A 14,346-nucleotide genomic window follows, 5' to 3' on the forward strand; every position below is an offset into this window, starting at 1 on the left:
GACCACTCAAGAACATCTAGGTTGGCAGCAAAACAGCTGATGTGTTTTCCAAACCTATTGAGAACTGATCTGCTTTTCCTGCATGTCTGCTTAATTTTTAATATTGTCGTATCTTTTGTGCCAAGAATTTGTCAGGAAGGGTTGATCTCCTATTTCTCATCTTTCTAGAACATTGGAAGTAATACAATGAAGCCTGTTTTAGAGGTAATTTCCCATAATGCCACCGCAGGGATTGTTCCTGGATGAATGTTTATGAGGTTATCTTTTGCTTTCATCCACTTTGTTACAGAAAAAGAAGTGTGCTACTAGAGAACACCTTACAGGCAGGAATTAATTTCTTTAGGAAGGGACAGTGATACTTCAGGGCAAATGAAGTTAACATTCAGAAAGAACTTCTTTACTGTGAGGGTGTCAGAGCAGTGGAACAGACTGCCCAGAGAGGGTGTGGAGTCTCCTTCTCTGGTGATATTCAGAACCCGCTTGGACACTTTCCTGGGCAACCCACTGTAGGGAACCTGCTTTAGCAGGGGTGTGGACTCGATAGTCTCCAGAGGTCCCTTCCAGCCCCTACCATTCTGTGATTCTGAGATCTCACTGGTGAAAGTTCTTTATCGTTGGGTGTCTCATATATATAAAATGAGGAGTCGGTAACTAATTAGTGCTGACTATGAATTGCATACAAACCAGTTGTTTCCTCTATTCATGAAGAACTGTTTAGCATTAAAAATCAGAATGCAACGTTTATGAGTATGTAATTATATAGAGCATATCAAATTATATACATCATACGGTCAGATGAGCAGAGATTTTGCAGAATTACTTGTTCAGAATAATTTGGCAGATGGTTTGCATACTGTTGGGAACCATATCGGTTACTTTGATAATAACTGCTTGAAATTCATTATACTGACTGATTACTTTATCATTTCCTACAAATCACTCAATATAGATTTTGGCCTCCAGCCTTCCAAAACTACTGCATGAGTCCATACACATATTCACAGCATTCAAGTATTGACAAATAAATGTGTAAAAATGCATACTTGGACTGTACACAGAATTTTCACCTTAGCTCTACTGGATTTTCATCTTTGCTCCTGGGGAGCAATGTTACTGTGCATACTGTGAATTAGAGGGGTTTTAACATTGCTTGACTAGAAGGAAAACCATCCCTTAGGCAAGGGGCAGTTGTAAAGTGGAGCTCCTTTGTGAGGCACCTTCTTCCTTTTGGGCTGTCCACTCAGATGGTCTCTCCCCCCATGGGGCATGCCATGAGGAGTGCCCAGAATGGGGAGAGGTGAAGGCACATCAGGAGTCCTGAGGATGTCTACATTTCTATTTAAAGTTAAGTGATTACTCCAGTAAGCAGTAAATTTTTAGCCTCAGAGAAAAGAAAAAAAATCACCTTATTTGACGAGTAAGTGTTCAGTTAGTCCTGTTCTGCCATTACTGCATGTGTGATTTCTGCTTTCAGGAAGAGCATTTTTACCAGTATCTAATGTTCATGACAACTATATAATCTATATTTTATTAATTGCACTACTCAATGAATCCAAAGAAAATTTAAAAAGTAAAAGAGCAGTTTGCACCATTTTAAATGCAAAGATTTTATCAGGTTAATCAGTCAGTTTAACATGAATTGGAGTAACTAAGCTTTGCAGTGTGCTCTAGAGGACCAGAGCTGGGGAAGGAAAGCTGAGGCACTGGCCATAAGACTCCATCTGAGCATCATCCCAAGGAAAGTGGCAAAACTCAGTGGACCTACAGATGAACGGTTGCTCATTGCAGAAATATCGTACTTTTTTTTTTTTATTATTGCCTCTTTGCTTAAATCTTGTGGAAGTCAAATCCCTCACTAAAGACTTCTATATCTAAAAGGTATTTAGGTGTTTGGGGATTTTACTCTCTAACAAGAAAAGATAGCCATGCATGTTAAGATGTCTCTTTCATTCAGTTGTAGTACAATTTGCAGAAAGTGTAATGATCCAATTTATTCAGCAGTAACGAAAGATAAAGAATGCTTGTTCATGCATAGCACTGTCTTAGTTAGTGTGTATGTGTGATTCTGGCTCTCCAGAATATACAGTTTTTATGTAGGTAATGTTTAGTGAAAAAGGAAAAATAAATGTCAAACACCCATTGTAAGATAAAATTACATATCTTTAGATATATATCACATATACATCACATACATATGATGATGTGATGGGATCACCACAGTGTTAGATGTGTCCTTATAAGGCTAAACAGTGTACTTACTTTCTCGCTTCTTTTTTTTCAAAATACTATGAGTATGCATGTGAAATGACATTAACACTACAGATACAGAAAGTCACTCAACTCTGGAAAAAGACAAAGGTGTTTAACATGGTGTCTGGTTTTTTTCCTGTTATTTGCATTCATTTTTTATGGCAGAAAAATAGAAACAAGTGCAGAATATATGCGGTGGAGTAAAGCACCCTGAAGGCATTCATATAAACCCATCCCCTCACTGTTCATTGCACTGAGAAGCAAGAGGAAAGATGAGATTCCTCCATGGAAGCAAAACAAGAGGCAGAAACATAATCTCATCTGTTCTCAACAAGCAGGCAAATCTCTTGCACTTTCCTCACTGCTGGAATCACTCAGCTACTGAACAATGCATTCGGACTGCTTGGTGAGATGATCCTTGCTAGAAAGTCCTGAAGAAGCCTCTTTCCAAGTAGATGAAGAAAAGAAAAGAGGAAAATGGGGCACACACTACGCCAGTTTAAGGCTCTGTTTTGGAAGAATTGGCTCTGCCGTGTGAGGCAACCGGTGAGTTTTTGGAAATGACAGAATAAAATAAATATTTTAAATCTTATTTTGCTAGGAAGAGTGTATTCTGTATTTCTGTTGGAAATAGTGTATCTATCTATCTGTCTTGATTTTTCCTTCTCACTGCACACTGTAAAAAGATTGGCTGACTGCTAATGGTTCTTGTTTTGCTTTTTGTCTCCTTGCTGTTGAAAATAGAGATATAGAACAGTAGTGTGATTTAATTCTAAAATGGCTGAAGTCAGTAATGCTTCACAGTTTGAATCTAACATAGGAAATCTCATAAAAGTTTTTGAAGAGCCACAGATTATCTTTTAATTGTCATTAGATACTACCAGTGCCTGTAGCAGTAACACGGATTAAAGTCAATTTCCTTCACATTAGAATTAATCATTGGTGATACCAATGATCGGTGTAATGCATCTGAAATAAGGATCAAAATTTTAATTATTTTAAGATAGAAATGAGAGAATTTTGTCAAATGAAATAACATTTTTGTGGGAAAAAGATGTCACTACAATTAATATTTTCTCATTGATCTCCCTTGTCTGTGTCAATCTAGGGATTTGCAATGAGGCATGAAGGTTACTTTAGTATGATTACTTCAATGAAATAAAGATACAGCTTTTCATTTCAGAAATATTTTACTTAATAAAGTTGTGATTTAGAGAGAATTTCATTTTCGTATGATTTCAGGTGATATATTTTTAAACTTTTATTGATATATTTTTGGAAGGGATTCTGCTGTTTATATTCTTCACATTCCCAAACACTTCTGAATGCTCCTGGTTCCTCGTATTTCAAGCTGTGTGTCTTAAATGGCTTAGTACCTCCTGCTCTTCTCCATACTGATCTTCTTCTCTTCCTGCTCTGCCTAGTTTTCCCTCATGTATTTCTTGAATGAAAAAGTCTTAATTCGTGTAAGTTTTAAGTTTCCCTTACTGGTTCCTTTTCTGAATAGAGAACTTAGTGAGATGTAAAATTCCACAAACCAGGAATTATAATGAATGACCTGAATCAAACTTAATTCTGCTTGTCCAAAGCCAGGAACTGCCCTGGGAAATTTTTCAAAACCTCCTTATATGCTCACTGTGTGAATACTGACCCATGAATGTGCCCTACCTGCACTTACTCAAGGAGTATTTGAGGTGGATCACAAAGGACAAAGTTTTAGCTTCTGAACTATATATTTTGGAAGCTCAGGAGATACATACTACCACCAACTGTATTATTATTATAACTATATTATGTCTTCAGCCTAAGAAGGGCATGGAGCTGTTGGAGTGAGTCCAGAGGAGCGCCATGAGGATGATCAGAAGGTTAAAACACCTCTCCTATGAAGAAAAAGTTGGGGTCATTCTGGATAAGAGAAGGATCCAGGCAGAACTCATTGCAGCATTTCAGTACCTAAAGGGGCCTAGAAGAAAGCTGGAGTGGGACTCCTTATATGGGAGTGTAGTACAGGACAAGGGGTAGCAGTTTTAAACTAAAAGAAGGGAGATTTAGGTTAGATGTTAGGAAGGAACTCTTTGCTTGGAGGGTGGTGAGGAACTGGAACACGTTGTCCAGAGAGGCTGTGGGTTCCCCATCCCTGGAGGTGCTCAAGGCCAGGTTAGATGGGGCCTTGGGCAGCCTGAGCTGGTAAAGGGCACCCCTGCCCATGATGGAGGAGTTGAAACTGAATTATCTTAAAGGTCCCTTCCAATCTAAACCATTCTATGATTCACAATTCCACATGGCTGCTTCTGCTTATAGAAAGATGAGTGGGAGCAAAGAAAGATGATACAAGAAAAAAAAGTTCTGTCCTATATATGGAGTATCATAAAGTAAATACCTAAATGTACCTAAAGTTCCTGTTCGCTCTCACAGGAGTCAGAGCCCTAAGAGCACAGATAGGTCTTAGTCAACCTAAACAGCCTCACCTGAGGCCTCCACCCACTGACCCAGCCCTGTCCATCAGGCCTGAAGCTCTGTTTAACTCTATCTGGCTCCGTTCTGTCTGAGGCTTGTCTGACTAGGATAGGGTAGCAGATGATTCTGGTCACTCTTGCTGGACTTGACTTTGATCTGAAGGTTGAATTTCTGACTTCATTTCAGACTTGCCTCATCACCATGATGCGATCTGAGCTCCTGGTTGAATCTGACTGTGGTTGGGTTTGTCCTGTTCACCCCATGGGGTCCTGAGGGATGGTTCCTTGTCCAGCTGTGTTTTGTCCTTGCTTTTGTACCTCACTGTTCCCTGAAAATGGGAAAACACCTTATCTGGTGTTCTTTGGTTTTCTCCTACTTGATTTTGAGTGGGTTTAGCGGGCCTTTTTCACAGGCATGACTCTGCTTCTCGGTTTTGTTCTTATGTTACTTTTCCCAGCTGTTTTTCTAACATACCTAAGCTTAGGAATTGCTTTCTCAGTGGCATTTTAATCAACAAAAAAGCTATGTTTTGAAGTAAAAATCCTCAATATTTTTCAGAGGAGCTAAAAGTCTCTTTTAACATCTCTAACTGGAGATATTTAATGCGCCTTTCCTACTGTATTCTTGTTACCAAGGTTGGTCTTCGCACTTCCGTAGCCCTCTTTCTGGCAGATCTAGAAGCCTATTCCCGCTTTCACTGCCCTCATATCAATATGTATATATTTTAAATTTTGCCAAATATCAGCTTCTATGTTTTTTTTGCTGCAGTAAACTAAGACATCTGTGGGGGCTTTGCTTGCTTTTCTTTTCCATAATGGAATCCTCCTCGGGAGGGTTGCATCCTCTCCCTGGAGGTGCAAGCAGGTGCAGTGCACCTGGAGGTGGAAGTAGATGCTTTTTGCTCATTATGAAATGTGCTTGATGTCCATAGGTCCCACACTGCACCAGCTTGGGTGTGCTTTGACTGTGGCCTGGAAATGGGAAAGTGGGGAAACATGAGGTGGCTGTGGGTAGCCTGAGGCCTGTTAGCTAGGTTTCAGAGCACCTCCTTGCCAGGGATGATGAAGGCAGCTTTTAGAGAGTAATAACTGCAGGTGAAAGCAAGGATGCAGTGCAGCTTGGGGAGGGTGAGGGGATGCACCAGTCATGGTTCAGGGGAGCATGAGGAACTTCAGCAAGGTACAGTGCAACACTGAGTTCTCAAGAGGATCAGCTGTAGGAAAGCTGTAATTGTGTTGTGTCAGGCTTATTTTGTATTGATCAGAGGGAATTATGTACAAACATTATCAACAGAAGAGCTGAAAACTGCATTTGTACTCTAAAAGCAATGTATTTGGTAAAGTTATAAGGATTTTGAAATAAACTCTAAATTGCTATTTTGTTTCTAATTATTTTATTTTGCTATAAGCGGCTGTAGAGGAAATGTTTTTTTTTGATTAAAAGATATTCAAACTGAAGTGATTTGTTACCAAATTCTTTTCTGCTGTAGCACCGATATTGTTTTCATTTCCCTTTTCAGGTCTTGTCTCTCTCTGAAATACTCTGGCCATGCATGCTTTTCCTGATTTTGGCTGCAGTCCGCTTCCAAGAGCCCCCAAAACACAAGGAAAACTGTATGTTTTGTTTCACTTGTGCCCTTTTTTTCTCTAGACTCTCCTTTATGAAGCATCTAGGAAAGATTAAAGATAAACTGGGAGGGGTGACTTACATGTAGTGGAGTCAATGGAGAGAAGTCTAGGGTGTGATTCAATCTTATCCAGCAGTGGCTCTGAGCAGGTCTTGTTTAGCTGTGGGAAAAAATAGAATTTAAGGTACCGTTTGTCAGACTAGATTTAGACATTTACTCCTAAATTTGATATAATGATTGCCAAAAGAAGGTTATGTTGAGGAAGACAGAATGATCTTTCAATGATTTTTTAAAATTTCAGATATTTTAAATTGAGAAATGAAGTTTCTAGACAGGCTAGCAAGGATTTGGTGTAGCAATGGTGCTACTACCATGAGAGTGAGCTCTTCAGAAAGTGCTCTCTAAAATTATCTTCTTGTAGTCTGATGTGGGAGTTATCTATTTTCTGTGGTGAATTAGTTGTGCTTAAGTGGAACGCTTGATGCTGATACAACATCATTGTTTGCAGGTGACAGAGCGGCTTTCTAAGAGAAGGGTGCATAACGTTATGGTACAAGTTTTATAACTGCAGCATTGCTGGTTTTCATTCTGTTGCTGCTTGATTTTAGGTTATTTAGAAGCTCGGGATTTGCCAAGTCGGGGCCTTTATCCTTTCATGCGGACTCTTTTCTGTAACGTTGGCTCAAGGTGCAGGAATACCAGTTACTCAACACAGAAATACAACCGCTTACGGTAAGATGTACAAGTCTGTACAGTGCTATAAGTGTCACAGTTTGTGGGGTTTTTTTTTTTTGACAGCGAATGTCTTTGACTTGTATATAGGAAGAACAGGAGTTCTGTAACTACATGAAGTTTCCTTTAGTATCATTATGAATGCAGAAGACACAAGGCTTTATTATATGTCTCTTTCTAATTTTCATTGCCCTTCATGGACGTTTCATACTATTTTCAGACACTAAAATCTGTTTTACGGTAAGTTGGGGAATATTTTGTGCTATTCTTGCACTTCACTGCTGCACATGAGACCATACTTCTATGCTTTGCTGGAAGGACTATTGTTCTGCAAAGGTGAGACTGAACAACAAAAAATATATCATACATGGATTTCTACTTTGAAATCATATCTGGTGGGAAATGTAAACATAAAAAAGCAAAACAAAGGTAGCTCTTAAGTAAGATCTACAAGGAGCCAAAAAAGAGTAGCAGAACCTCTGTAAATAAAAGACTGTGAAAAATTAGACTGTAGGAAGGCCTTGTTACAGGATCCCAGAATGCAGAGAGACAAAAAGGTGAACCTAAATTTGAGGTTTCTTTAAGAAATGTAGTGCTTCCTCTACTTCGAAATGCTTAAAAAAATACGATATGCAAAAACACTTGCATAAGTGGACACCATCTGTAGCTGAAGGATGTGGTCACAAGCAACCTTTCAAAAACGTAATTATAAAGACCAATTAAGGTGAGCTAAACAAAATATATTTGTATACATGTATTTTTATACTCAGAAAATGGAAAATATCTACCAAAAAAATCTTAAAGGCTTGACTTAGCTAATTGACTATGAAGCATAATGGTTTTATCGTTTGTTATTGTAGAAACTTACAGATGAATTCAGCATGCAGCAAGTCGGAAAGTTTCTGTATAACAGTAACTGGCCATAGTACGTGGTTTGATTCACCTATTCTAGGTATTCTTATATGTAAAGAGGTATTGACTGAGCATAACGCCATGCAAAATAAATCTTGTTTAAGTGCAAATACCTTCTACATAAAGCAGTATTTATTACTAGAATTGACATTGTAAAAATTTAAGCCAGGAATCATTATTAGAACAGACATATTATTGCACGAAATACTTATATACAGAAACAACAGTGCGGTAGTAATACTTCTAAGCAAAAAATTCAATAATTGTATTGTTAAGACTGTTATACAACAACTTACCCCTTTCCTTGGGTTTGTGCTCATTTTCCACTGCTCATAAGGTCAATAGCAGTGGTGTTGTTATGGCAAGTCATGGTCTGGAGCCCTTTAGCTGGAAGCATGTGTTATTGTTGATATTTTCCTTTTCATTTTAGGGTGCATTTTAGATAACCTTTAAGTTTACTAACATGTTTTTGTACCTTTCTTGTTCTTCACTGGTCTGCCGCTCCACACCACATCTGAATTTATGTGGTACATCCACATGTATATGTTATCTTCAAAAAGTGTCAGACACGTTATTTTTTTCTTGATATTGACATGAAATTGGCTTTGTCTAGCAATGGTTCTGCACTTGGACCACTAGTGAGTTGCATATTGTCATGGGCTCTCCAGCGCCAGCATGTGCCCAATCTTTTCTCAGCTCGTACCTGTACTCCAGTACCATGAATCCTGAGTCTACACTTCCTGAGGCCTCTGGGATGGCCTCTGGACTGTGTGCACGTTGACCTGTGCTGCTTTCCTATGTTAGTCATAAATATCTTATTCTGCTTTGAACGATAATATTTTACTCCTATAGGTGTAAAACTATAGTAGTATTATACAGTGAGATGTGAAAGTAAAACAAAAAAAAAGCTTAACCACTTGCCAGAAAAAACAAAAACAACTGCAGGCACATTTCAGGTTTAGACAAAGAAATGGTGACAAGCCTCTATGCTGTGGTCTTGTAAACTCTGTGCAAAGCTTGTTACTTGCAGTAGTAATATATTATTGGGCTATGATGTTAAAATAGCTCTTAGTCTTAAAAAAAAAAAAATTTTCTAAGTGGACAGTTGTTATTTACATCACCACTCCATTGCTATTTTAAGTATGTCAAGCCTGTAGGAGCAGTGAATTATATTGACTGCTTTGCATGATTATTTACACTACTTTGACTGAACTGCCCGAATTATATTTCAGTTGAAAAGAAAATCAGGAAAGAATTTCCTGGAGGCAGTCTTAGACCTACTTATGAATGAGGGAAATTATTCAGTTGTTTTTTTTTAATTGAAAAACAAAATGCATCTGTGTATGCATATTTGTATCCTCAGAAGCCTATGTTGAATATCATAACCTATGTCAGGAAAAGGGTAAAAGGTAACATGAAGTTCATCCTGAGGTCACTGTTTTCCAGCGGGTCCATCAGTATAAATTAAATCAGCCTAAATGTTGCTCTGGCTTATGTTGTCTGCCAATGGCCTTAGGAATCCTGATTGTCAGCTTGATCAGCCAAACACAACTGAACTCTACAATGTCCCTGTGTTGACTAGAGAGAAGGGGTGGCATAGGAATAGCAATATCAAATATCTTCCCTTTGAGGATTTATGTCAAACCATAGCTGGTTCTTTGTAGCCCTTTTCAGGGATGTTTTTCATGAACAATGTTGTGTTTATTAAAGGTAAATCAAAGACTGTATAGTTTGCATGGACAGATGACACGTTTCTTTTCACAATGCATACCACACTGATGCTGACAGTTTATAGCAGTTTTTCGAAAAAAAAAATCCTATGACTTTTGTTGGAACCTCCGTTATGAAAACCATAAACCACCCAAACAGCTGTCCAGGCCAACAGACTCCATCAATGGACTTTTGGTGAGCAGATGAGTCAGGTGAAAGCTATGATTAACTCAGGAGCTTTTCAGCAATATCTGCCCCCTTTGTCATGATTTTGGGTGGGATAGAGTTCATTTTCTTCATAGAGGCACATATGATGCTCTGTTCATTTTCTTTTCTTTCTTTCTTTCTTTCTTTTTTTTTTTTTTTTTTAGTGTGGGAAATAGTGATGATAATGNTTCTATGATTCACAATTCCACATGGCTGCTTCTGCTTATAGAAAGATGAGTGGGAGCAAAGAAAGATGATACAAGAAAAAAAAGTTCTGTCCTATATATGGAGTATCATAAAGTAAATACCTAAATGTACCTAAAGTTCCTGTTCGCTCTCACAGGAGTCAGAGCCCTAAGAGCACAGATAGGTCTTAGTCAACCTAAACAGCCTCACCTGAGGCCTCCACCCACTGACCCAGCCCTGTCCATCAGGCCTGAAGCTCTGTTTAACTCTATCTGGCTCCGTTCTGTCTGAGGCTTGTCTGACTAGGATAGGGTAGCAGATGATTCTGGTCACTCTTGCTGGACTTGACTTTGATCTGAAGGTTGAATTTCTGACTTCATTTCAGACTTGCCTCATCACCATGATGCGATCTGAGCTCCTGGTTGAATCTGACTGTGGTTGGGTTTGTCCTGTTCACCCCATGGGGTCCTGAGGGATGGTTCCTTGTCCAGCTGTGTTTTGTCCTTGCTTTTGTACCTCACTGTTCCCTGAAAATGGGAAAACACCTTATCTGGTGTTCTTTGGTTTTCTCCTACTTGATTTTGAGTGGGTTTAGCGGGCCTTTTTCACAGGCATGACTCTGCTTCTCGGTTTTGTTCTTATGTTACTTTTCCCAGCTGTTTTTCTAACATACCTAAGCTTAGGAATTGCTTTCTCAGTGGCATTTTAATCAACAAAAAAGCTATGTTTTGAAGTAAAAATCCTCAATATTTTTCAGAGGAGCTAAAAGTCTCTTTTAACATCTCTAACTGGAGATATTTAATGCGCCTTTCCTACTGTATTCTTGTTACCAAGGTTGGTCTTCGCACTTCCGTAGCCCTCTTTCTGGCAGATCTAGAAGCCTATTCCCGCTTTCACTGCCCTCATATCAATATGTATATATTTTAAATTTTGCCAAATATCAGCTTCTATGTTTTTTTTGCTGCAGTAAACTAAGACATCTGTGGGGGCTTTGCTTGCTTTTCTTTTCCATAATGGAATCCTCCTCGGGAGGGTTGCATCCTCTCCCTGGAGGTGCAAGCAGGTGCAGTGCACCTGGAGGTGGAAGTAGATGCTTTTTGCTCATTATGAAATGTGCTTGATGTCCATAGGTCCCACACTGCACCAGCTTGGGTGTGCTTTGACTGTGGCCTGGAAATGGGAAAGTGGGGAAACATGAGGTGGCTGTGGGTAGCCTGAGGCCTGTTAGCTAGGTTTCAGAGCACCTCCTTGCCAGGGATGATGAAGGCAGCTTTTAGAGAGTAATAACTGCAGGTGAAAGCAAGGATGCAGTGCAGCTTGGGGAGGGTGAGGGGATGCACCAGTCATGGTTCAGGGGAGCATGAGGAACTTCAGCAAGGTACAGTGCAACACTGAGTTCTCAAGAGGATCAGCTCTAGGAAAGCTGTAATTGTGTTGTGTCAGGCTTATTTTGTATTGATCAGAGGGAATTATGTACAAACATTATCAACAGAAGAGCTGAAAACTGCATTTGTACTCTAAAAGCAATGTATTTGGTAAAGTTATAAGGATTTTGAAATAAACTCTAAATTGCTATTTTGTTTCTAATTATTTTATTTTGCTATAAGCGGCTGTAGAGGAAATGTTTTTTTTTGATTAAAAGATATTCAAACTGAAGTGATTTGTTACCAAATTCTTTTCTTCTGTAGCACCGATATTGTTTTCATTTCCCTTTTCAGGTCTTGTCTCTCTCTGAAATACTCTGGCCATGCATGCTTTTCCTGATTTTGGCTGCAGTCCGCTTCCAAGAGCCCCCAAAACACAAGGAAAACTGTATGTTTTGTTTCACTTGTGCCCTTTTTTTCTCTAGACTCTCCTTTATGAAGCATCTAGGAAAGATTAAAGATAAACTGGGAGGGGTGACTTACATGTAGTGGAGTCAATGGAGAGAAGTCTAGGGTGTGATTCAATCTTATCCAGCAGTGGCTCTGAGCAGGTCTTGTTTAGCTGTGGGAAAAAATAGAATTTAAGGTACCGTTTGTCAGACTAGATTTAGACATTTACTCCTAAATTTGATATAATGATTGCCAAAAGAAGGTTATGTTGAGGAAGACAGAATGATCTTTCAATGATTTTTTAAAATTTCAGATATTTTAAATTGAGAAATGAAGTTTCTAGACAGGCTAGCAAGGATTTGGTGTAGCAATGGTGCTACTACCATGAGAGTGAGCTCTTCAGAAAGTGCTCTCTAAAATTATCTTCTTGTAGTCTGATGTGGGAGTTATCTATTTTCTGTGGTGAATTAGTTGTGCTTAAGTGGAACGCTTGATGCTGATACAACATCATTGTTTGCAGGTGACAGAGCGGCTTTCTAAGAGAAGGGTGCATAACGTTATGGTACAAGTTTTATAACTGCAGCATTGCTGGTTTTCATTCTGTTGCTGCTTGATTTTAGGTTATTTAGAAGCTCGGGATTTGCCAAGTCGGGGCCTTTATCCTTTCATGCGGACTCTTTTCTGTAACGTTGGCTCAAGGTGCAGGAATACCAGTTACTCAACACAGAAATACAACCGCTTACGGTAAGATGTACAAGTCTGTACAGTGCTATAAGTGTCACAGTTTGTGGGGTTTTTTTTTTTTGACAGCGAATGTCTTTGACTTGTATATAGGAAGAACAGGAGTTCTGTAACTACATGAAGTTTCCTTTAGTATCATTATGAATGCAGAAGACACAAGGCTTTATTATATGTCTCTTTCTAATTTTCATTGCCCTTCATGGACGTTTCATACTATTTTCAGACACTAAAATCTGTTTTACGGTAAGTTGGGGAATATTTTGTGCTATTCTTGCACTTCACTGCTGCACATGAGACCATACTTCTATGCTTTGCTGGAAGGACTATTGTTCTGCAAAGGTGAGACTGAACAACAAAAAATATATCATACATGGATTTCTACTTTGAAATCATATCTGGTGGGAAATGTAAACATAAAAAAGCAAAACAAAGGTAGCTCTTAAGTAAGATCTACAAGGAGCCAAAAAAGAGTAGCAGAACCTCTGTAAATAAAAGAATGTGAAAAATTAGACTGTAGGAAGGCCTTGTTACAGGATCCCAGAATGCAGAGAGACAAAAAGGTGAACCTAAATTTGAGGTTTCTTTAAGAAATGTAGTGCTTCCTCTACTTCGAAATGCTTAAAAAAATACGATATGCAAAAACACTTGCATAAGTGGACACCATCTGTAGCTGAAGGATGTGGTCACAAGCAACCTTTCAAAAACGTAATTATAAAGACCAATTAAGGTGAGCTAAACAAAATATATTTGTATACATGTATTTTTATACTCAGAAAATGGAAAATATCTACCAAAAAAATCTTAAAGGCTTGACTTAGCTAATTGACTATGAAGCATAATGGTTTTATCGTTTGTTATTGTAGAAACTTACAGATGAATTCAGCATGCAGCAAGTCGGAAAGTTTCTGTATAACAGTAACTGGCCATAGTACGTGGTTTGATTCACCTATTCTAGGTATTCTTATATGTAAAGAGGTATTGACTGAGCATAACGCCATGCAAAATAAATCTTGTTTAAGTGCAAATACCTTCTACATAAAGCAGTATTTATTACTAGAATTGACATTGTAAAAATTTAAGCCAGGAATCATTATTAGAACAGACATATTATTGCACGAAATACTTATATACAGAAACAACAGTGCGGTAGTAATACTTCTAAGCAAAAAATTCAATAATTGTATTGTTAAGACTGTTATACAACAACTTACCCCTTTCCTTGGGTTTGTGCTCATTTTCCACTGCTCATAAGGTCAATAGCAGTGGTGTTGTTATGGCAAGTCATGGTCTGGAGCCCTTTAGCTGGAAGCATGTGTTATTGTTGATATTTTCCTTTTCATTTTAGGGTGCATTTTAGATAACCTTTAAGTTTACTAACATGTTTTTGTACCTTTCTTGTTCTTCACTGGTCTGCCGCTCCACACCACATCTGAATTTATGTGGTACATCCACATGTATATGTTATCTTCAAAAAGTGTCAGACACGTTATTTTTTTCTTGATATTGACATGAAATTGGCTTTGTCTAGCAATGGTTCTGCACTTGGACCACTAGTGAGTTGCATATTGTCATGGGCTCTCCAGCGCCAGCATGTGCCCAATCTTTTCTCAGCTCGTACCTGTACTCCAGTACCATGAATCCTGAGTCTACACTTCCTGAGGCCTCTGGGATGGCCTCTGGACTGTGTGCACGTTGACCTGTGCTGCTTTC

At 38.7% G+C, this 14,346-nt stretch overlaps 1 protein-coding gene across 1 annotated transcript in view; it reads left to right on the top strand.

Moving 5' to 3' along the window:
* Positions 2,531-14,346, top strand: part of ABCA13 (ATP binding cassette subfamily A member 13) — a 193,230-nt gene continuing 181,414 nt past the window's right edge. The window contains exons 1-7 of the mRNA XM_021386386.1: positions 2,531-2,796; positions 6,227-6,320; positions 6,943-7,066; positions 7,927-8,038; positions 11,800-11,893; positions 12,516-12,639; positions 13,500-13,611. Coding sequence (XP_021242061.1) covers positions 2,728-2,796; positions 6,227-6,320; positions 6,943-7,066; positions 7,927-8,038; positions 11,800-11,893; positions 12,516-12,639; positions 13,500-13,611 — 729 coding nt within the window. The 5' untranslated portion in view covers positions 2,531-2,727. The remainder of the gene's footprint in view (positions 2,797-6,226; positions 6,321-6,942; positions 7,067-7,926; positions 8,039-11,799; positions 11,894-12,515; positions 12,640-13,499; positions 13,612-14,346) is intronic.

The sequence above is a fragment of the Numida meleagris genome, chromosome 2, assembly GCF_002078875.1.
Source record: "Numida meleagris isolate 19003 breed g44 Domestic line chromosome 2, NumMel1.0, whole genome shotgun sequence".
NCBI lineage: Eukaryota > Metazoa > Chordata > Aves > Galliformes > Numididae > Numida > Numida meleagris.